The sequence below is a fragment of the Patagioenas fasciata genome, chromosome 32, assembly GCF_037038585.1.
Source record: "Patagioenas fasciata isolate bPatFas1 chromosome 32, bPatFas1.hap1, whole genome shotgun sequence".
NCBI lineage: Eukaryota > Metazoa > Chordata > Aves > Columbiformes > Columbidae > Patagioenas > Patagioenas fasciata.
In genome coordinates, this window is record NC_092551.1 from 3519300 (window position 1) to 3540069 (window position 20770).

The 20770-nt window shown below is 58.1% G+C and overlaps 1 protein-coding gene across 3 annotated transcripts in view; it reads right to left on the bottom strand.

The window, feature by feature from the left end:
• The window catches only part of DNM2 (dynamin 2), a 30234-nt gene continuing 9464 nt past the window's right edge, over positions 1 to 20770 (bottom strand). The window contains exons 6-21 of one of the 3 annotated variants that reach the window (XM_071800654.1): positions 19608 to 19768; positions 19382 to 19524; positions 19166 to 19301; positions 18749 to 18816; positions 17813 to 17951; positions 16710 to 16796; positions 15906 to 15976; positions 13203 to 13254; positions 11894 to 11905; positions 9256 to 9369; positions 7887 to 7996; positions 7134 to 7245; positions 4610 to 4774; positions 3639 to 3871; positions 1222 to 1476; positions 1 to 1120 (exon numbers count right to left, since the gene is read on the bottom strand). In XM_071800654.1, the coding sequence (XP_071656755.1) occupies positions 1054 to 1120; positions 1222 to 1476; positions 3639 to 3871; positions 4610 to 4774; positions 7134 to 7245; positions 7887 to 7996; positions 9256 to 9369; positions 11894 to 11905; positions 13203 to 13254; positions 15906 to 15976; positions 16710 to 16796; positions 17813 to 17951; positions 18749 to 18816; positions 19166 to 19301; positions 19382 to 19524; positions 19608 to 19768 (1925 nt within the window). In that variant the 3' untranslated portion in view covers positions 1 to 1053. Of the gene's footprint in view, positions 1124 to 1221; positions 1477 to 3638; positions 3872 to 4609; positions 4775 to 7133; positions 7246 to 7886; positions 7997 to 9255; positions 9370 to 11893; positions 11906 to 13202; positions 13255 to 15905; positions 15977 to 16709; positions 16797 to 17812; positions 17952 to 18748; positions 18817 to 19165; positions 19302 to 19381; positions 19525 to 19607; positions 19769 to 20770 lie in introns of all 3 variants that reach the window. The other 2 variants (XM_071800653.1, XM_071800655.1) reach the window with 2 other exon arrangements.

Consider the following 20770-nt stretch of genomic DNA (forward strand, 5'->3'; position numbering starts at 1 on the left):
TTTTCCATTTTTTCCCTTTATTTTACTTTATTTTTTAACCTTTTCAGCTCATCCATGGGGCACAGACCGGAGGCACCTGACACCTTGGCAAACCGGGGGGGGCGCCGGGCTCGTTAATGCATTAATTAATGGGGGGGGGGGGCTGCAGTCGGTGTTTAAAAATCTCCATTATTTTGTGGGGTTTTTTTGAGGGGGGGGGGGTGTTTTTTTTTAATTTTTTATTCCATTTTTTTATACAATTCATTAAATTCATAGAAATATTTACAACGTTCATCCAGCCCGGGGGGGCCCTAAAAAGGCACCAGGTGGCATTTAAGGCCTTGGAAGGTGCGGGGGGGGGGGGACATTTAGGGACACTTTGGGGACATGAGAACCAAACCCCCCCCCACCCCTATTATTTGGACCCCCCCAAACCCCCCCTGGGGGGCCCCACTCTGTTCCCACGGTGTCCCCCCCCCCCAAATCACCCACTTTTTGGGGTGTTTTTCCAGTTTTCCTCCCGGTTTTGGGGGTGAAAAAAATACCTGAGGTCACCTTATGGTGGGGGGGGTCGGGGGGGGGACAACACCACCTAATTAACGTTAATTAACAAATCGCTTCCTGCAGTCCCGTCATTGATTTTCCCTTGGAAAGCTTTCAAATAGATTATGGGTGAGATTAGCGATTGATTTGGGGGGGGGAACCCCCCCAAAATGAAGTTTTCTATATAATATATTAATACAAAAATTCTGAAGGAGAGAAAAGGAGGGAGAAAAGTGACTTGGGGGGGGGAGTTTGTCCCCCCCCAGGACAAAACTGGGGGTACAAGGGGGGATTTGTGACCAAAAGTGCAACGTTTAACCCCCCCAAAAATAGATTTCTCTATAAAATCCTCTGTGGTTTGCGGGACGTGCCGCACGTGGGGGGGTTTTTGGGGTCCCCCCCCCCCCGCTGCCGGAACGGTTGCGTTTTTGACCCAAACGGCGCGTTTTTTACCGCGGGTTCGGCGCAGCGGGTGCCGTTTGGGGGGGGGGGGGGCGTTTTTCGGCGCGTTTCTCCCCAAAATGGGGTTGGTTAATCGAGGAGCGAGGGCTCGGCCGGGCGGATGATGGTCGGGCGGGTGGGGGCGGCCGGGGGTCTCCTGCTGGGGGGGGGGGGAAAGGGTGCGATAAATAACGAGGTGGCACAATTAGGGGGCGCCCCCCAAGCCCCCCCAACCTTCCCCGGGGTGCGGGTTCTTACCTGGGGACGCCGGGTGGGATTCCGGGGGGGACGCGCGCCGGGCGCGATGGGATCTGCGGGGGGGCCGAGAAGGGGTCGGGGGGGGCGGAGAAGACGTTTTGGGGTCCGGGACGGGAGGGGATGGGGGGAGCGGTAAAAGGGGAGGGTCCCCCCGCCGGGATGGGGAGGAGGGGGGGCCCCGGCGTGGGTCCCCGAACCGCCGGCGGCCGCCCCGGGGGGAGGATGATGGAGGGAGCTCTGCGCTGCGGGGGGGGGCTGCGGAGAGAGGGAGAGAGCGGTGAGTGCGGCCCCAAAAACGCCCCGAATTCAATCACTGCAGAGGGGGAGACCCCCAGGTCATCGATCCAAATCCAGCCCCAAACCTTGGCCCTAAACCCTGGCCCTGAACTTTGGCCCTAAAGCTCAGCCCTAAACCACGGGTGGGAGAGACCCCCAGGTCATCGATCCAACTCCAGCCCTAAACCTCAGTCCTAAACCTTGGTCCTAAACTTCCACCCTAACCCACGGGTGGGAGAGACCCCCAGGTCATCGATCCAAGTGCAGCGCTAAACCCCGACCCTAAACCCCAGCCCTAAACCATGGGTGGGAGAGACCCCCAGGTCATCGATCCAAATCCAGCCCTAAACCTTGGCCCTAAGCCCTGGCCCTGAATCCCGGCCCTGAACCTCGCCCCTAAACCATGGCCCTGAACCCCAGCCCTGAACCACAGGTGGGAGAGACCCCCAGGTCATCGATCCAAATCCAGCCCTCAACCTCAGCCCTAAACCCCAGTCCTAAACCCCGTTGACATGGTGTCAATGCCATGGGACATGGTGCCAGTGCTGTGGCGTCAATGCCATGGTGACAATGCTGTGGGACATGGTGTCAATACCATGGGATGTGGTGTCAACCCTGTGGTGTCAATGCCGTGGGACACAGTGTCAACCCTGTGGTGTCAATGCCATGGGACATGGTGTCAACCCTGTGGTGTCAATGCCATGGGATGTGGTGTCAACCCCGTGGTGTCAATGCCATGGGATGTGGTGTCAACCCTGTGGTGTCAATGCCGTGGGACACAGTGTCAACCCTGTGGTGTCAATGCCATGGGACATGGTGTCAACCCTGTGGTGTCAATGCCATGGGATGTGGTGTCAACCCCGTGGTGTCAATGCCATGGGATGTGGTGTCAACCCCGTGGTGTCAATGCCATGGGACATGGTGTCAATGCTGTGGTGTCAACCCTGTGGTGTCAATGCCATGGGACATGGTGTCAATGCTGTAGTGTCAACCCCGTGGTGTCAATGCCATGGGACATGGTGTCAATGCTGTGGTGTCAACCCTGTGGTGTCAATGCCATGGGACATGGTGTCAATGCTGTGGTGTCAATACCATGGGATGTGGTGTCAACCCCGTGGTGTCAGTGCCATGGGACATGGTGTCAGTGCTGTGGTGTCAACCCTGTGGTGTCAATACCATGGGACACGGTGTCAACGCTGTGGTGTCAATACCATGGGATGTGGTGTCAACCCTGTGGTGTCAACCCTGTGGTGTCAACGTCATGGGGACGTGGTGTCAGTGCTGTGGTGTCAATGCCATGGTGTCAATGCTGTGGTGTCAATGCTGTGGTGTCAATGCCGTGGTGTCAACACCAGGGGACGTGGCGTCAACACCAGGGGACGTGGCGTCAACCCTGTGGCGTCAATGCTGTGGCACCAGTGCCATGGGACGTGGTGACAACGCCTTGGTGTCAATGCCATGGGACGTGGTGTCAGTGCCGTGGTGTCAGTGCCGTGGTGTCAACGATGTGGGACGTGGTGTCAATGCCGTGGGACGTGGTGACAATGACGTGGTATCAAGGCTGTGGGATGTGGTGACAACCCTGTGGTGTCACCCCTGTGGGACATGGTGTCAACGCCATGGTGTCAACCCTGTGGTGTCAGTGCCGTGGTGTCAATGCCATAGGATGTGGTGTCAACGCCATGGGGACAACGCCATGGTGACAACGCCATGGTGACAACGCCATGGGACGTGGTGTCAACGCCATGGTGACAATGCCACGGTGACAACGCCATGGTGTCAACGCCACGGGATGTGGTGTCAATGCCATGGTGACAACGCCACGGTGACAACGTCATGGTGTCAACGCCATGGTGTCAACAGCATGGGACGTGGTGTCAATGCCACGGTGCCAACGCCATGGTGCCAACGCCATGGGACGTGGTGTCAACGCCACGGTGTCAACGCCACGGTGTCAACGCCACAGTGACAACGCCACAGTGACAACGCCACAGTGACAACGCCATGGGATGTGGTGTCAACGCCATGGTGTCAACGCCATGGGACGTGGTGTCAACGTCATGGTGACAACGCCACGGTGACAACGCCACGGTGACAACGCCATGGGCCGCGTTGTCACCGGGTTCCCCCGCCATGGGTACCTGTGCGTGCCGCTGGGCTGCAGCCAGGTGTCGTCCACGGGGGGGGGCACGGGCGTGGTGACGGTGCTGGTGCTGATGTCCCCGATGATGCTCAGCGCCTCCTTGAGCGCGTGGTACATGCGCAGCATCTCGTCCCGGCGCTGCGCCTGCTCCGCCGACTCCTCCATCAGGCTGCTCTGGTCGGCCGACGAGTACAGGTAGGCCAGCAGCTCCGAGTGGATGAAGTCCTTGGTCTGAAAAGGGGGAAAATAAGGAGTTTTGAGACAAGAAATCACGAGAAAAACGCGAATACTGGGGGTGGTTTTGGGCCCCTTGGCTCAGGGCTCAAAATGGCGCCAGAGTCACCTCAGGGATCAAAGTGGCGCCAAAATCGTCTCAGGGATCAAAATGGCGCCCGAATCACCTCAGGGATCAAAATGGCGCCAAAATCACCTCAGGGATCAAAATGGCGCCAAAATCACCTCAGGGATCAAAGTGGCGCCAAAATCACCTCAGGGCCCCAAATGGCGCCAAAATCACCTCAGGGCTCCAAAAGGTGCCAGAGTCACCTCAGGGATCAAAATGGCGCCAGAATCACCTCAGGGCCCAAAATGGCGCCAGAATCACCTCAGGGCCCAAAATGGCGCCAGAATCACCTCAGGGCCCAAAATGGCGCCAGAATCACCTCAGGGCTCCAAAATGGCGCCAGAATCACCTCAGGGCTCCAAACGGCGCCAGAATCTCCTCAGGGATCAAAATGGCGCCAGAATCACCTCAGGGCTCCAAACGGCGCCAGAATCACCTCAGGGATCAAAATGGCGCCAAAATCACCTCAGGGATCAAAATGGCACCAGAATCACCTCAGGGCTCCAAATGGCGCCAGAATCACCTCAGGGATCAAAATGGCGCCAAAATCACCTCAGAGCTCCAAACAGCGCCAGAACAAAGCACGTCGAGCGGCTCCGACGCCGTCGCCGGGCCCCGGCACTCACGTTGTTGATCATGAGGTGCATGATGGTCTTTGGCATGAGGTCCCGGATGGACTTGTTGATGATGGCCACGTAGGAGTCCACCAGGTTGCGGATGGTCTCCACCTGGCGCTCGAGCTGCGGGTCCATGGAGAAGGTGTTCTCCTGCGCCCCCTCCTCGTTCTCCGTCTGCGCGGGGACAAAGGCGCTGATTCCCGCGGAATCGGGCAAATCCGGGCGAACCCCGCGGTTCCGCCCGCCCCGCGGGCTGGGGGTGGGGGCGTTGTTGAAACAGGGTTGATAGAGCTCATCTTTCAAATTTGCATCTCTTCGCACCCAAATTTGCATCTCTTAGTGCTCAAATTTGCATCTTTTCGCGCCCAAATTTGCACCTTTTCGCGCCCAAATTCACATCTTTTCGCACCCAAATTCGCATCTTTTCGCACCCAAATTCGCATCTTTTCGCACCCAAATTTGCATCTCTTCGCACCCAAATTCGCATCTTTTTGCACCCAAATTCGCATCTTTTCGCACCCAAATTCGCATCTTTTCACGCTCAAATTTGCATCTCTTCGCACCCAAATTCGCACCTTTTCGCACCCAAATTCGCACCTTTTCGCACCCAAATTTGCATCTTTTCGTCCTCAAATTTGCATCTTTTAGCGCCCAAATTTGCACCTTTTAGCGCCCAAATTTGGATTCTTTTCGCACCCAAATTTGCATCTTTTTGCACCCAAATTTCAATCTTTTCGCACCCAAATTTGCATCTTTTCGCACCCAAATTTGCATCTTTTCGCACCCAAATTCGCATCTTTTCGCACCCAAATTCGCATCTTTTCGCACCCAAATTTGCACCTTTTCGCCCTCAAATTTGCATCTTTTCGCACCCAAATTTGCATCTTTTCGCGCCCAAATTCGCATCTTTTCGCGCCCAAATTTGCATCTCTTAGCACCCAAATTTGCATCTTTTCGTCCTCAAATTTGCATCTCTTAGCGCCCAAATTCGCATCTTTTAGCACCCAAATTTGCACCTTTTAGCGCCCAAATTTGGATTCTTTTTGCACCCAAATTCGCATCTTTTCACGCTCAAATTTGCACCTTTTTGCCCTCAAATTTGCACCTTTTCGCACCCAAATTTGCACCTTTTCGCACCCAAATTTGCACCTTTTCGCCCTCAAATTTGCATCTCTTAGTGCCCAAATTTGCACCTTTCAGCGCCCAAATTCGGATTCTTTTTGCACCCAAATTCGCATCTTTTCGCACCCAAATTTCAATCTTTTCGCACCCAAATTTGTACCTTTTCACACCCAAATTTGCATCTTTTCGCACCCAAATTTGCATCTTTTCGCACCCAAATTTGCACCTTTTCGCACCCAAATTTGCACCTTTTCGCACCCAAATTTGCATCTTTTCGCACCCAAATTTGCACCTTTTCGCGCCCAAATTCGCATCTTTTCGCGCCCAAATTCGCATCTTTTCGCACCCAAATTCGCATCTTTTCGCGCCCAAATTCGCATCTTTTAGCGCCCAAATTTGCACCTTTTAGCGCCCAAATTTGGATTCTTTTTGCACCCAAATTCGCATCTTTTCACGCTCAAATTTGCACCTTTTCGCACCCAAATTTGCACCTTTTCGCACCCAAATTTGCACCTTTTCGCACCCAAATTTGCACCTTTTCGCCCTCAAATTTGCATCTTTTCGCACCCAAATTTGCATCTCTTAGCGTCCAAATTTGGATTCTTTTTGCACCCAAATTCACATCTTTTAGCGCCCAAATTTGCATCTCTTAGCGCCCAAATTTGCATCTCTTAGCACCCAAATTTGGATTAGTTTTGCACCCAAATTCGCATCTTTTCACACTCAAATTTACATCTTTTAGTGCCCAAATTTGCATCTTTTTGTGCCCAAACTCGCACCTTTTTGCACCCAAATCTGCGTCTTTTTTGTGCTCAAATTCGCACCTTTTCATGCTCAAATTCGCACCTTTTCACGCTCAAATTTGTACCTTTTTGTGCCCAATTTGCATCTTTTCGCACCCAGATGTGGATTTTGGAGCCCCCGGCTACTCCTGCAGCCCCGGGGGGGTCTGGGCTACTCTGGTGGGGTTTGGGCCGCCCAGGGGGGTCTGGACCAGCTCGGGGGGGTCTGGGCCAACTCGGGGAGTCTGGGCCAACTCGGGGGGGGTCTGGGCCACCCAGGGGGGTCTGGGCCACCCAGGGGGGTCTGGGCCAGCTCGGGGGGGGTCTGGGCCACCCAGGGGGGTCTGGACCAGCTCGGGGGGGTCTGGGCCAGCTCGGGGGGGTCTGGGCCAGCTCGGGGGGGTCTGGGCCACCCAGGGGAGTCTGGACCAGCTTGGGGGGGTCTGGGACAGCTCGGGGGGGTCTGGGCCAGCTCAGGGGGGTCTGGGCCACCCAGGGGAGTCTGGACCAGTTTGGGGGGGTCCGGGCCAGCTCGGGGGGGTCTGGGCCACCCAGGGGAGTCTGGACCAACTTGGGGGGGTCCGGGCCAGCTCGGGGGGGTCCGGGCCAGCTCGGGGGGGTGCGGGCACCTGGTCCTTCTCGGGGTAGACGCCTGCGCGCAGGAACGAGGCCTTCCAGCTGTCCACGTCCTCCTGCGAGTCGCACGCCAGCTCGATCTGCCGCAGGTCCTTGTACACGTTCCTGGGGGGCAACGACACCCCTGGGGACACCTGGGGACACCTGGGGACACAACCCCCCCCACGAACACCCCCCCCACCCCCAGGATGATTGAGATCCCCCAAACCCCCACCCGGCGGCTCCATCCTTTCCCCACACTGACAACACCCCAGTGTCCCCCCCCCCATCCCCATCATCCACTTTTTGGGGTGTTTTCCCAGCTTTTCTCCCCATTTTAGGGGTGAAAAAAACACCTGAGGTCACGTGGAGGGAGGACACGACACCCAATTAATGTTAATTAACAAATCGCTTCCTGAAGTCCCATCGTTTTAATTTTGCGGAGATTGATTTTTCCTCCAAAAGCTTTAAAATTGGAATATGGGCTACGGGGGGTTGATTTTTGGGGGGGGAAACGCCCCAAATGGTGAAGTTTTGTATGTAATGTATTAATATAAAAATTCTGAGGGGTTGAAGAGGATGCAAAGCGACTTGGGGAGGGGGGTTCAAGCACCTCCCGTCCCCCCAGCACCAAACTGGGGACATCGCGGGGGAATTTGTGACCGGAAGTGCAATGTTTAACCCCCCAACAAATGGATTTATATATAAAATCTTTAGTGGTTTGGGATCCAGGGGGGAAAAAGGGGTGAACCCCCCCCAAATGGAACCTCTGCTCCGTGTTGAAGATGGCGAAGACGTGTTTGTTGGACATGAAACCCTTCTCCACGTCCCGGATCTTCAGGTTATCCAGAGGCAACATGTATTTCTTCTCCTTTTCCTGGAAAAGGCGAGAAAAGGGTGGTAATTAGCGCTAATTAGTGGTAATTAAGCAGTTGGTAATGAACGGAGCGGAGTCGAAGTCTCCGCGGGAATCACAGAACCAATTTGGCATCGCGGAATTTCAGTGAAACCCCCCAAAATTGATAAAATTATGTCCCCAAATGCCATAAAACTTCGGGGAGTGTCCAAAGAGTCCCAGTTTAGGGGTGTTTAGGCCCAGCTTAGGGGTGCTCAGGCCCAGTTTGGGGTGCTCAGGCCCAGTTTGGGGTGCTCAGGCCCAGTTTGGGGGTGTCTTAGGCCCATCTTAGGGGTGATTAGGCCCATCTTAGGGGTGTCTAGTCCCAGTTTAAGAGTGTTTAGTCCCATCTTAGGGGTGTTTAGTCCCAGTTTAGGGGTGATGAGGCCCAGCTTAGGGGTGTCTTAGGCCCAGCTTATTGGTGTTTAGTCCCATCTTAGGGGTGATTAGTCTCAGCTTAGGGGCGTCTAGGCCCAGTTTAAGAGAGTTTAGTCCCAGTTTAGGGGTGTTCAGGCCCAGTTTAAGGGTGTTTAGGCCCAGTTCAGGGGTGTCTTAGTGCCAGCTATGGGGTGTTCAGTCCCAGTTTAGGGGCGTCTAGTCCCAGTTTAAGAGTGTTTAGTCCCAGTTTAGGGGTGTTTAGGCCCAGTTTAGGGGTGTCTTAGGCCCAGCTATGGGGTGTTCAGTCTCAGTTTAGAGGTGATTAGTCCCAGTTTAAGTGTGTTTAGTCCCAGCTTAGGGGTGTCTAGCCCCAGTTTAGGGGTGTTTAGTCCAAGTTTAAGGGTGTCTTAGTCCCAGTTTAGGGATGTCTTAGTCCCAGTTTATCAGTGTCTTAGTCCCAGCTTAGGAGTGATTAGGTCCAGCTTAGGGGTGTCTTAGGTCCAGCTTAGGGGTGTCTTAGGCCCAGCTTAGGAGTGATTAGGCCCAGCTTAGGGGTGTCTTAGGCCCAGCTTAGGGGTGTCTTAGGCCCAGCTTAGGGGTGACTTAGGCCCAGCTTAGGGGTGACTTAGGCCCATCTTAGGGGTGACTTAGGCCCAGCTTAGGGGTGTCTTAGGCCCAGCTTAGGGGTGTTTATTCTCAGGCACTAATTCCAACCCCCCAACCCCAGAATTTTCTCAGCCAAAGCCCAGAAATGGCAGAAACCCCCAAAACTCCGTGTTACCCCCCAAGCTGCGGTTCCCCCCCCCAAAACGTCATCATGTCCCCCCCCAAATGCCATCGTGTCCCCCCCCAAACCCCCGTACCTCCTCGTCCTTGTACCAGGACAAGGACTCGGCCGTCAGCACGAACCAATACTCCTTGGAGCCGCCCTTCATGATGCTGATGTTGTTGATGGTCAACCAGCCCCTGCGGATCACCTGGGGGGGCCAAGAACACGGGTGGGGGGCACAGGGGGGAGGAAGAGGAGGTTGAAGGCTCCTGTTGCCACCAAAAGCCAAGAAAACACCCCCAAAAGCCCCCCGGGAGCCAGCGCAAGGAGCCTCGACCAGGGTTCCCGTTGTTATAGCCCTAAAATCCCGCCGTTTCGCCCCAAAAAGCAGCTCCCTGCCCCCCCCGGTGTGAACTCGCGTGCGCCACGAAGCCAAACACGGGGTGAGAAAGCGGCGTTTTGGTGACAAAGCGTGAGACGAGGGGGGGGGGAAGGCTCTAAACCAGCCCCGGGGGGCACCGGAGCCCCAAAATCCACCCGGTGCCCCCAGAACGGTGTCGGGGTCACCGAGGACGCGGGGGATGATTCTGGGGGGGTCGCCAGAAAAGTCCCGCCGGAAAACGCCAAAAGTGGCCAAAAAGCACCTAAAACGGGGCTGGAATCGCTCTTAGTCTCGAGTTTAGATAATCCCGGGACTAAGGGGCAGAAGGGGACAGTCTCGAGTTTACACAATCCCGGGATTAAGGGGCAGAAGGGGATAATCTCAATCATAGATAATCCCGGGACTAAGGGGCAGAAGGGGATAATCTCGAGTTTAGATAATCCCGGGACTAAGGGGCAGAATGGGATAATCTCGAGTTTAGATAATCCCGGGATTAAGGGGCAGAAGGGGATAATCTCGATCTTAGATAATCCCGGGACTAAGGGGCAGAATGGGATAGTCTCGAGTTTAGATAATCCCGGGATTAAGGGGCAGAATGGGATAATCTCGAGTTTAGATAATCCCGAGTTTAGATAATCCCGGGACTAAGGAGTGGGAGGACAGGAGCAAATCTGCTCCGCCAGCCCCCAATTAATATTTTTGATACAATTTTAATGCAGTTTAACGTATTTTTAACCAATTTGATAGCGTTCCAGCCAAACCGCGCCCTCGGGCTCGTTAACGCTCGTCTAACGACCTTAAAACGTCGTTTTCGACCCAAAGCATCCGCTGGTTTTCTGGGGGGGTTCTCACCATCACCTCAAGGACCCCCAGAGACCCCAAACCCAGCGGATTTAGACCCAAAGAGCAGCCGGTGGGTTTAGGACGAGCCCAACCAGTGAACCCAACCCCTCCAAGTCCCGCTTTGCAGGGTTAGTTCCACCACACGGGTTAATAACGGGGGGAAAAGGGCAATTTGGGGGTGTTTCAAACCACCCGGCGCCGGCGAATCCGCCTCCGGGTTTTGTCGCGGCTCCAAAATGCACCAAACTCCCCGTTTTTTGGGTGAGATTTGTCTTAAACAGGCGGTTTAACGGCTCCGGGTTTGCGGCGAGGGGAAGAAGGAGCCCTGAGATCAGGTCATCAGTCAATATCTGTTGGTTTTTAGGCCTCGTTTTGCCATAAAAATCCAAATAAGCTGAGTTTAAGCCTGGTTTTAAATGGGCAAAGGGAGGGACTCGGAGCCAGGCGGCTCCGGTGGGCGCCGCGATGACTTTTGGGGCATTTTGGGGGGATTTCAAGCACCAAAATATCGGTGTTTAGGGTGTGAGGATGGAGCGATGGTCCCTGGTGTGCGGTGGGCAGAAAAAGCCCAAATTTCACGTATTTCGCCCCGTAAAAAGAGGAGGAGGAGGAGGGAAAACGGCTCCTGTGATGTGGGACCGTGGGCTGGACGTTAATTATCTTAATTAACCCGCAATTACCAGATCTCCGCCTTCCCCGGCACGGCCGCGCAGCCGGCGATGGGCGAGCGGCCCTGCGCAGAAATGAGCTTTTTGGGGTGTTTTCTTGGGATTTGGGGAAAATAGAGGAATCTCGAAGAAAACTGAGCAGGGAGAGCTGCGAAAGGGGGAGTTCCCCTTGAATTTAGACCCAAAACGGGCGTTTTTTGGGCAAAAACCACCCCCGATTGGCGCAAAACCGGGGGGGGGCAAGCCGCAATATTTGGCCCTAATAGTTGGGCTTTTGGTTTCCCCATAAAACCGGTTTTTAGGCTGAATTAAGCGCCCGGTTCTCCCCACAGCCTCCCAATGAGGTTTTGGCTGTGGGGACGGGATTTCTGTCCCCAAATGAGAGATTTCTGCCCCCAAATGAGGGATTTCTGCCCCCAAATGAGGGATTTCCGCCCCCAAATGAGGGATTTCCGCCCCCAAATGAGGGATTTCCGCCCCCAAATGAGGGATTTCCGCCCCCAAATGAGGGATTTCCGCCCCCAAATGAGGGATTTCCGCCCCCAAATGAGGGATTTCTGCCCCCAAATGAGGGATTTCCGCCCCCAAATGAGGGATTTCCGCCCCCAAACGAGGGATTTCCGTCCCCAAACGAGGGATTTCCGTCCCCAAACGAGGGATTTCCGCCCCCAAACGAGGGATTTCTGCCCCCAAACGAGGGTTCTGGGGAATTCAATCAGCGCAATGGATCCCGCGAACCCAAAAAGGTGGATTTTTGGGTGGGAAAAGGCGTTTTCTGGCAGGGCCGCGTCCATCGGCGGGTGCTGTAGACGGCGCGAATCACACTCTGCGGTACTTACCAGGATCTCACCCTTTAGGTGCGGGAAATTAGGGGGGAAATGAAAGGAGAAGGGACGGGAGAGCCAAGGGGGAACGGGAGCGGTGGGGGGGAAGCACAAAAACGGTGGGAAAACAGCAAAAGAGAAACAGTACATGCGATTAATGATCGTTCCAGTGTTAATGGTCATCACGTCCCCATTGCCGACGCATGCGCGGGACGGAGCGCGGCCTCCCCGCTTCCCCGAGGGGAGCGATGGCGCCGGGGCCCAGCGCTTTGGCCCCGGTCTGCTGGGTTTAGGTGGAGTTCTTGGGGAGCAATGGCCTGGTTTGCCCTCTCCAGCCCCCATGAAATGTCCCTCCATAAAGGATTTGGTGGATCCACTCCAATCCCAATTTCAGGTGAGTTCCTAAAGGGCAAACGCCCTGGTTTTCCCTCTCCAACCCCACTAAGATCTCTCTCAATAAACTCATTAGCGGATCCATGTAATTCCTGAGTTTAGATGAGTTCCTAAAGAGCAAATGCTCCACTTTCCCCTCTCCAACCCCCATTAAATGTCCTTTAATAAAGGATTTGGTGGATCCACTCAAACCCCAATTTCAGATGAGTTCCTAAAGAGCAAACAGCCTGGTTTTCCCTCTCCAACCCCCATTAAATGTCCTTAATTAAAGTATTTAGTGGATCCACTCCAATCCTGATTTTAGGTGAGTTCCTAAAGAGCAAACGCCCTGGTTTTCCCTCTCCAACCCCACTAAGATCTCTCTCAATAAACTCATTAGCGGATCCATGTAATTCCAGAGTTTAGATGAGTTCCTAAAGAGCAGATGCTCCACTTTCCCCCCTCCAACCCCCATTAAATGTCCCTTAATAAAGGATTTGGTGGATCCACTCAAACCCCAATTTCAGGTGAGTTCCTAAAGAGCAAACACCCCGTTTTTCCCCCTCCAACCCCCATTAAATGTCCTTAATTAAAGTATTTAGTGGATCCACTCAAACCCCAATTTCAGGTGAGTTCCTAAAGAGCAAACGCCCCGTTTTTCCCTCTCCAACCCCACTAAGATCTCTCTCAATAAACTCATTAGCGGATCCATGTAATTGCTGATCTTAGACGAGTTCCTAAAGAGCAAATGCTCCACTTTCCCCTCTCCAACCCCCATTAAATGTCCCTCCATAAAGGATTTGGTGGATCCACTCAAACCCCAATTTCAGATGAGTTCCTAAAGAGCAAACAGCCTGGTTTTCCCTCTCCAACCCCACTAAGATCTCTCTCAACAAACCCATTAGCGGATCCACCTAATTCCCGACTTCAGCTCTGTTTCCCGCGCCCGTACCTGGTTGGGGACGGCCCGTTTCTTGTTGGTCTGCGTGTTCCTCTGCTGCGCGCTGGAGAGGGGAGGAAAAGGGGAAAAGCGGCGTTTTCGGCTGCCGTCCCGGCCCCTGCGCTTCCCAACCCCCAGGAGCGGCTGAGCCGGAGCAGCGGGAGACGCCAAGCGGAGCAGCAGCACCGGGAGCCGACCCCAAGGGGGTCGTGGCCAAGGGTCCCGAGCGGCGAAGCCCAGCGGGACCGGTGTCCGGGCGAACCTGCGGCGTCCGTCCCGTCCCCAGCGGCGCACGCAACAGCTACCTGTCTCTCCTGAGCAAGCCAGGGGCGCGGGCCGGGGTCGTTAGGCGGGAGCGGGAACAAAACGCAGGAAAACAGTGAGAATTAACGGCCGGAGCGGCCCACGAGCACCAACGGGCAAGGGGGGGTCGGCTGGTCCCCCGGCCCCAGGCCCGCTCTGATCCCCCCCTGGCCCAAGTCGCTCTCTGATCCCCCCCTGGCCCAAGTCGCTCTCTGGTCATCCCCTGGATCTCTGCTCGTCTCCCTGGATCTCTGCTCGTCCCCCTGGATCTCTGCTCGTCCCCTGGATCTCTGCTCGTCCCCCTGGATCTCTGCTCGTCCCCCTGGATCTCTGCTCGTCCCCCTGGATCTCTGCTCGTCCCCTGGATCTCTGCTCGTCCCCCTGGATCTCTGCTCGTCCCCCTGGATCTCTGCTCGTCTCCTGGCCCAAGTCGCCCTCTGCTCATCCCCTGGATCTCTGCTCATCCCCCTGGATCTCTGCTTGTCCCCCAGCCCAAGTCCCTCTCTGATCCCCCCCTGGTCCAAGTCGCTCTCTGCTCATCCCCCTGGATCTCTGCTCGTCCCCCTGGATCTCTGCTCGTCCCCCTGGATCTCTGCTCGTCCCCTGGATCTCTGCTCGTCCCCTGGATCTCTGCTCGTCCCCTGGATCTCTGCTCGTCCCCTGGATCTCTGCTCGTCCCCCTGGATCTCTGCTCGTCCCCCTGGATCTCTGCTCGTCCCCCTGGATCTCTGCTCGTCCCCCAGCCCAAGTCGCTCTCTGCTCGTCCCCTGGATCTCTGCTCATCCCCCTGGATCTCTGCTCATCCCCCTGGACCTCTGCTCGTCCCCCAGCCCAAGTCGCCCTCTGTTCTCTGCTCGTCCCCCGCCCAGCACTGCGGGTCCTCCCGAAAGCCCGGGGCTGTGGGCTGAGCCCGAGCTGTGCAGCTCAGGTCTAAAGCTGAGCCTGAGGAGGCCGCGTCCGGCTCGGGGAGCGGGGCGGGTGCAGCGCAAGCAGGACGAGCGGTACCCACCCGCTGGGCGCGTGCTGCTCAGTGTAACAGCTGGGACGGCGTCCCGCGCCGGCCAGGAAAGGGAGACGCGGTGCCCGGGAGAGACCAGCGGAGAGAGCACCGGGGAGGGGAGGAAGGGAGGGGGAGGGGAGAGGGGAGGAAGGGAGGGGGAAGGGGGAGAGGGGAGGAAGGGAGGGGGAAAGGGGAGAGAGGGAAGAGGAGAGGGAGAGGAGGGGGAGGAAGTGAGGGGGCAAAGGGGAAGAGGAAGAGGGAAAGAAGAGGGAAGAGAAGAGGAAGAGGAGGGGGAGGCGGAAGAGGAGGGGGAGGCGGAAGAGGAGGGGGAGGCGGAAGAGGAGGGGGAGGCGGAAGAGGAGGGGGAGGCGGAAGAGGAGGGGGAGGCGGAAGAGGAGGGGGAGGCGGAAGAGGAGGCGGAAGGGGAAGAGGAGGCGGAAGAGGAAGAGGAGGCGGAAGGGGAAGAGGAGGCGGAAGGGGAAGAGGAGGCAGAAGGGGAAGAGGAGGCGGAAGGGGAAGAGGAGGCGGAAGGGGAAGAGGAGGCGGAAGGGGAAGAGGAGGCGGAAGGGGAAGAGGAGGCGGAAGGGGAAGGGGAAGAGGAAGAGGAGGCGGAAGGGGAAGAGGAAGAGGAGGCGGAAGGGGAAGAGGAAGAGGAGGCGGAAGGGGAAGAGGAAGAGGAGGCGGAAGGGGAAGAGGAAGAGGAGGCGGAAGGGGAAGAGGAAAAGGAAGTGGAAGCAGAAGATGAAGGGGGGAAGAGGACAAGGAAGGGGGAGGACGGGGAAGAGGAAGGAGAAAAGAAAAACCAGGGGAAAAAGAGGGGGAAAAGGGGGGGGGGGGAAAGGGGAGGAAGAGAAAGAGAAAGGAGAAAGAGGAAAACAAAAAAGAAAAGAGAGAGCAGCCAGTCCCCACCGGGAGGATCAGGAGGATCAGGCGCCCGGGGACTCGGTGCCACTCGGGGTGGGCTCCGGGGGACTCGGTGCCACTCGGGCGCCTGGGGACTCGGTGCCACCCGGGGCGGGCTCCAGGGGACTCGGAGCTGCTTGGGTGCCCGGGGACTCGGTGCCGCTCGGGCGCCCGGGGACTCGGTGCCACTCGGGGCGGGCTCCAGGGGACTCGGAGCTGCTTGGGTGCCTGGGGACTCGGTGCCACTCGGGGCGGGCTCCGGGGGACTCGGAGCTGCTTGGGTGCCCGGGGACTCGGTGCCGCTCGGGCGCCCGGGGACTCGGTGCCACTCGGGGCGGGCTCCGGGGGACTCGGAGCTGCTTGGGTGCCCGGGGACTCGGTGCCGCTCGGGCGCCCGGGGACTCGGTGCCACTCGGGGCGGGCTCCGGGGGACTCGGTGCCACTCGGAGCGGGCTCCGGGGACTCGGTGGCGCGCGGCGGTGGCCTCGGCCCCGGGGCGAGCGACTCACTTGGCGAAGCCGATGAAATCCTCGTGGTTGGTGTTGATGTACGAGAGCTCGATGTCGATCAGCAGCAGGATCTGCGACAGCGGCACGCGGCGTCACCACGGCCCACAGGGCCACCCCATGTCCCCAGGGCCACCCGCTGTGTCCCCAGGGCCACCCCATGTCCCCACAGCCACCCCATGTCCTCACAGCCACCCCATGTCCCCAGGGCCACCCCATGTCCCCACAGCCACCCCATGTCCCCAGGGCCACCCCATGTCCCCAGGGCCACCCGCTGTGTCCCCAGGGCCACCCCATGTCCCCACAGCCACCCCATGTCCCCAGGGCCACCCCACGTCCCCAGGGCCACCAACTACGGCCCCATTTGTCCCTGATTTGTCCTCATTTTGTCCCCATTTGTCCCCCTTTCTCCCTCATTTTTTGCCTCATTTTGTCTCTGTTTTGTTCTCATTTTGTCCCCATTTGTCCCTGTTTTATCCTCATTGTGTCCCTGTTTTGTCCCCATTTTATCCTTGTTTTGTCCCCATCTTTGTCCTCATTTTGTCCCCATTATGCCCTCATTTTGTCCATACTTTTTCCCCGCTTTGTCCCTGTTTTATCCCCATTTTGTCCTTGGTTTTGGCCCCATTTTGTCCCCATTTTATCCTCATTTTGTCCTCATTGTGCCTCCATTTTTGTCCCCGTTTTATCCTCACTGTGTCCCTGATTTTGTCCCCATTTTGTCCCCATTGTGTCCCCAGTTTTGTCCCCATTGTGTCCCCGGTTTTGTCCCCATTGTGTCCCCGGTTTTGTCCCCGTTGTGCCCACCTGGTCCTTGGTCTTGCCCTCCCGCTCCCGGATGTGCGTGGTGACGATTCTCTCCGTCTCCTCCCGTAGCCGGGGGTAGGAACCGAGCTGCGGAGGGACCGGAAAGGGGCAAACCCCGCTGCTCAGGGACCCGGACGGACGGACGGACAGGGGGGACAGACAGACGGGGGGGACAGACGGGACGGTCCCGAGGGGACAGATGGATGGACGGGGGGACACAACTGCAGGGGGGAAGGGAGGGAGAGGGGAAGGGAGGGAGAGGGGGAGGGAGGGAGAGGGGGAGGGAGGGAGAGGGGGAGGGAGAGGGGAAGGGAGAGGGGAAGGGAGAGGGGAAGGGAGAGGGGAAGGGAGAGGGGAAGGGAGAGGGGAAGGGAGAGGGGAAGGGAGAGGGGAAGGGAGAGGGGAAGGGAGAGGGGAAGGGAGAGGGGAAGGGAGAGGGGAAGGGAGAGGGGAAGGAGGCAGGGAGGGAGGGAGAAAGGAGGGAGGGAGGGAGGAAGGAGGGAGGGAGGGAGGAAGGAGGGAGGGAGGGAGGAAGGAGGGAGGGGGGGAGGGAGGGAGGGAGGAGGGAGGGAGGGAGGAGGGAGGGAGGGAGGAAGGAAGGAGGGAGGGGGGGAGGGAGGGAGGGAGGGAGGGAGGGAGGGAGGGAGGGAGGGAGGAAGGAGGGAGGGAGGAAGGAGGGAGGGAGGAAGGAGGGAGGGAGGAAGGAGGGAGGGAGGGAGGGAGGGAGGAAGGAGGGAGGGAGGGAGGGAGGGAGGAAGGAAGGAGGGAGGGAGGAAGGAAGGAGGGAGGGGGGGAGGGAGGAAGGAGGGAGGGGGGGAGGGAGGGAGGGAGGAGGGAGGGAGGGAGGAAGGAGGGAGGGAGGGAGGAAGGAAGGAGGGAGGGGGGGAGGGAGGAAGGAGGGAGGGGGGGAGGGAGGGAGGGAGGAAGGAGGGAGGGGGGGAGGGAGGGAGGGAGGGGGGGAGGGAGGGAGGGAGGGAGGGAGGGAGGGAGGAAGGAGGGAGGGAGGAAGGAGGGAGGGAGGAAGGAGGTTTCGCGGTTTCTGGGTCGGTTTCCCCGGTCCCCGAGGGTTGAAGCCCCGATCTGCGGCGAGCCCCGCGCGGTACCTTGCTGGTGCACTGCCGGACGGTGTTAATGAGCTCCTGGATAACGAGGTCCACGCACTTGAGGCACGGCTCCTTCAGCTTCACCACCTGCTTCTTCACTATGGCCTCGAACGCCAGGTCCGGGGTGAAGAGCCCGGTCCTGCGGAAACACGGAGAGCGCCATCAAACCGGAAGCAGTAACGGGGGAAGGGAAGGGGAAAGGCGGGGGGAAAGGGGAAGGGGAAAGGCGGGGGGGAAGGGGAAGGGGAAAGGCGGGGGGGAAGGGGAAGGGGAAAGGCGGGGGGGAAGGGGAAGGGGAAAGGCGGGGGGGAAGGGGAAGGGAAAGGCGGGGGGAAAGGGGAAGGGGAAAGGCGGGGGGGAAGGGGAAGGGAAAGGCGGGGGGAAAGGGGAAGGGGAAAGGCGGGGGGAAAGGGGAAGGGGAAAGGCGGGGGGAAAGGGGAAGGGGAAAGGCGGGGGGAAAGGGGAAGGGGAAAGGCGGCGGGAAAGGGAAAAGGAAAGGGGAGGAGAAGGGGAAAAGGAAGGGGGAGGAGAAGGGGAAGAGGAAAGGGGAGGAGAAGGGGAAGAGGAAGGGGGAGGAGAAGGGGAAGAGGAAGGGGGAGGAGAAGGGGAAGGGGGAATTCCCTCTAAACAGCCAAAATTTGGGCATTTCCAGCCCCAAAATGGCCATTTCCAGCATGGAATCTTCCATTTCCAGCCCCAAAATGGCCATTTCCAGCATGGAATCTTCCATTTCCAGCAAGGAACATCTCATTTCCAGCCCCAAAATGGCCACTTCAAGCAAGGAACATCTCATTTCCAGCCCCAAAATGGCCATTTCCAGCCCAGAAATGACCATTTCCAGCAAGGAACATTCCATTTCCAGCCCCAAAATGGCCATTTCCAGCCCCAAAACGTCCACTTCCAGCAGGGCGGCCGGCTGGGGCCTCCCCCGCTCACCTGACGCCGTGGATGTTCTTGATCGCGTAGCTGATTTCCCTCCTCAAATCCTTCTCATCAAACTCCATCTGAGCAGCAACACAAAATCCCAATCCATTGGTTTTTATCTGTGTTTCCACAGCCATTTCCGGCTCCCGCGTCCCCCCCTTTTGCGTCACCTCACGGGTTGGTTCCGTGACGAATCTCGGCTTGATTGACCCTAAATCTCAATATTTGAGGCGTATCCCGGTTGCAAATCCTCGTGTTCAGCCCAGAGGTCGTCACCACCCAGAAATTAAACCCCCCCGGCGCTCACCGAGCCATAAAACCGGCTCTGATCAAACAGCCCCTCCTTGCGCAAACACCCGCGGCGCCGGGAACGGGGAATTGATGGGATGAACTGGGCCAAACTGGGTTGCTCCGTGGGGGCGTTTTCACCTTCACGAGCTCGAAGGGAAACCTCTCGTGGAAGATGCGGTTGATCCTGGCGCCCCCGGAGAGCTCGAGCGTGTCCACCTGGTCTCCAGAACCTTCGATTCGCTTCTCGAAGTCGACGCCGAACTGCTGAACCATCCTGGCGGGGGGGGGAAATGGGTTGAAACGGGACGTTTTCGGGCAGGGAAAGGGGAAATGCGGCGTGGGGGGGGGGCGTACTGTAACAGAGCTTTGGTTTTGCGCGTGGGGTCGTCGGGGCGGAAGTTCTTGTACTCCTCCACCTCCTTCTCCAGGGACAGCAGCTGGCTCTGCAGTTTGCTGCGCAGCGACGGCAGCGTCTCCCGGATGTGGTTGGTGAGTTGCTGCCGAGGGGTTCAATTTGGGGCGGTTGAGACGCCCCCCCGCGCGCGGCGGGGGGCCGGGGGGGTCGGGGAGCGGGGCGCACCTGGTTGAGCACCTTCTGGAGGTGCGGGGTGCCCATGCGGTCGGCCATGTGCCGGTAGGCGGGGTGGGAGAGGAAGAACTTCCTCTCGGCCGCCAGCGCGGCGCGGATGTCCTTCTTGCCATCGATGTCCTTCTGGCTGCGGTTCACCACGCCGATGTAGCCTGGGGACCGGGGCATTGGGGTGGGGGTCAATTGGGGATAGGGGGGTCAATTGGGGATGGGGGGTCAATTGGGGACGGGGGGTCAATTGGGGACGGGGGGTAAATTGGGGACGGGGGGGAAAATTGGGGATGGGGGGGTCAATTGGGGATGGGGGGTCAATTGGGGATGGGGGGGGTCAATTGGGGATGGGGGGGGTCAATTGGGGATGGGGGGGGTAAATCGGGGATGGGGGGGGTAAATCGGGGATGGAGGGTAAGTTGGGGACGGGGAGGGGTAAGTTGGGGATGGGGGGGTCAATTGGGGATGGGGGGGTCAATTGGGGATGGGGGGGTAAATCGGGGATGGAGGGTAAGTTGGGGACGGGGGGTCAATTGGGGATGGGGGGGTCAATTGGGGATGGGGGGTCAATTGGGGATGGGGGGGGTCAATTGGGGATGGGGGGGGTCAATTGGGGATGGGGGGGTAAATTGGGGATGGGGGGGTAAATTGGGGATGGGGGGGTAAATTGGGGATGGGGGGGGTAAATCGGGGATGGGGGGTAAGTTGGGGACGGGGAGGGGTAAGTTGGGGATGGGGGGGTAAATTGGGGATGGGGGGGGTCAATTGGGGATGGAGGGGGGTCAATTGGGGACGGGGAGGGGTAAATTGGGGACGGGGAGGGGTAAATTGGGGACGGGGGGGGTAAATTGGGGACAGGGAGGGGTAAATTGGGGACGGGGGGGGTAAGTTGGGGACGGGGCAGGGTAAATTGGGGACGGGGGGGTAAATTGGGGACAGGGGATTAAGTTGGGGACGGGGGATTAAGTTGGGGACGGGGGGGAGTAAATTGGGGACGGGGGGGTTAAGGCGGGGATGGGGGGGGTTAAGGCGGGGATGGGGGGGGTTAAGGCGGGGATGGGGGGGTTAAGGCGGGGCCGGGGGGTTAAGGCGGGGATGGGGGGTTAAGGCGGGGCCGGGGGGTTAAGCGGGGCCGGGGGGTTAAGGCGGGGCCGGGGGGTTAA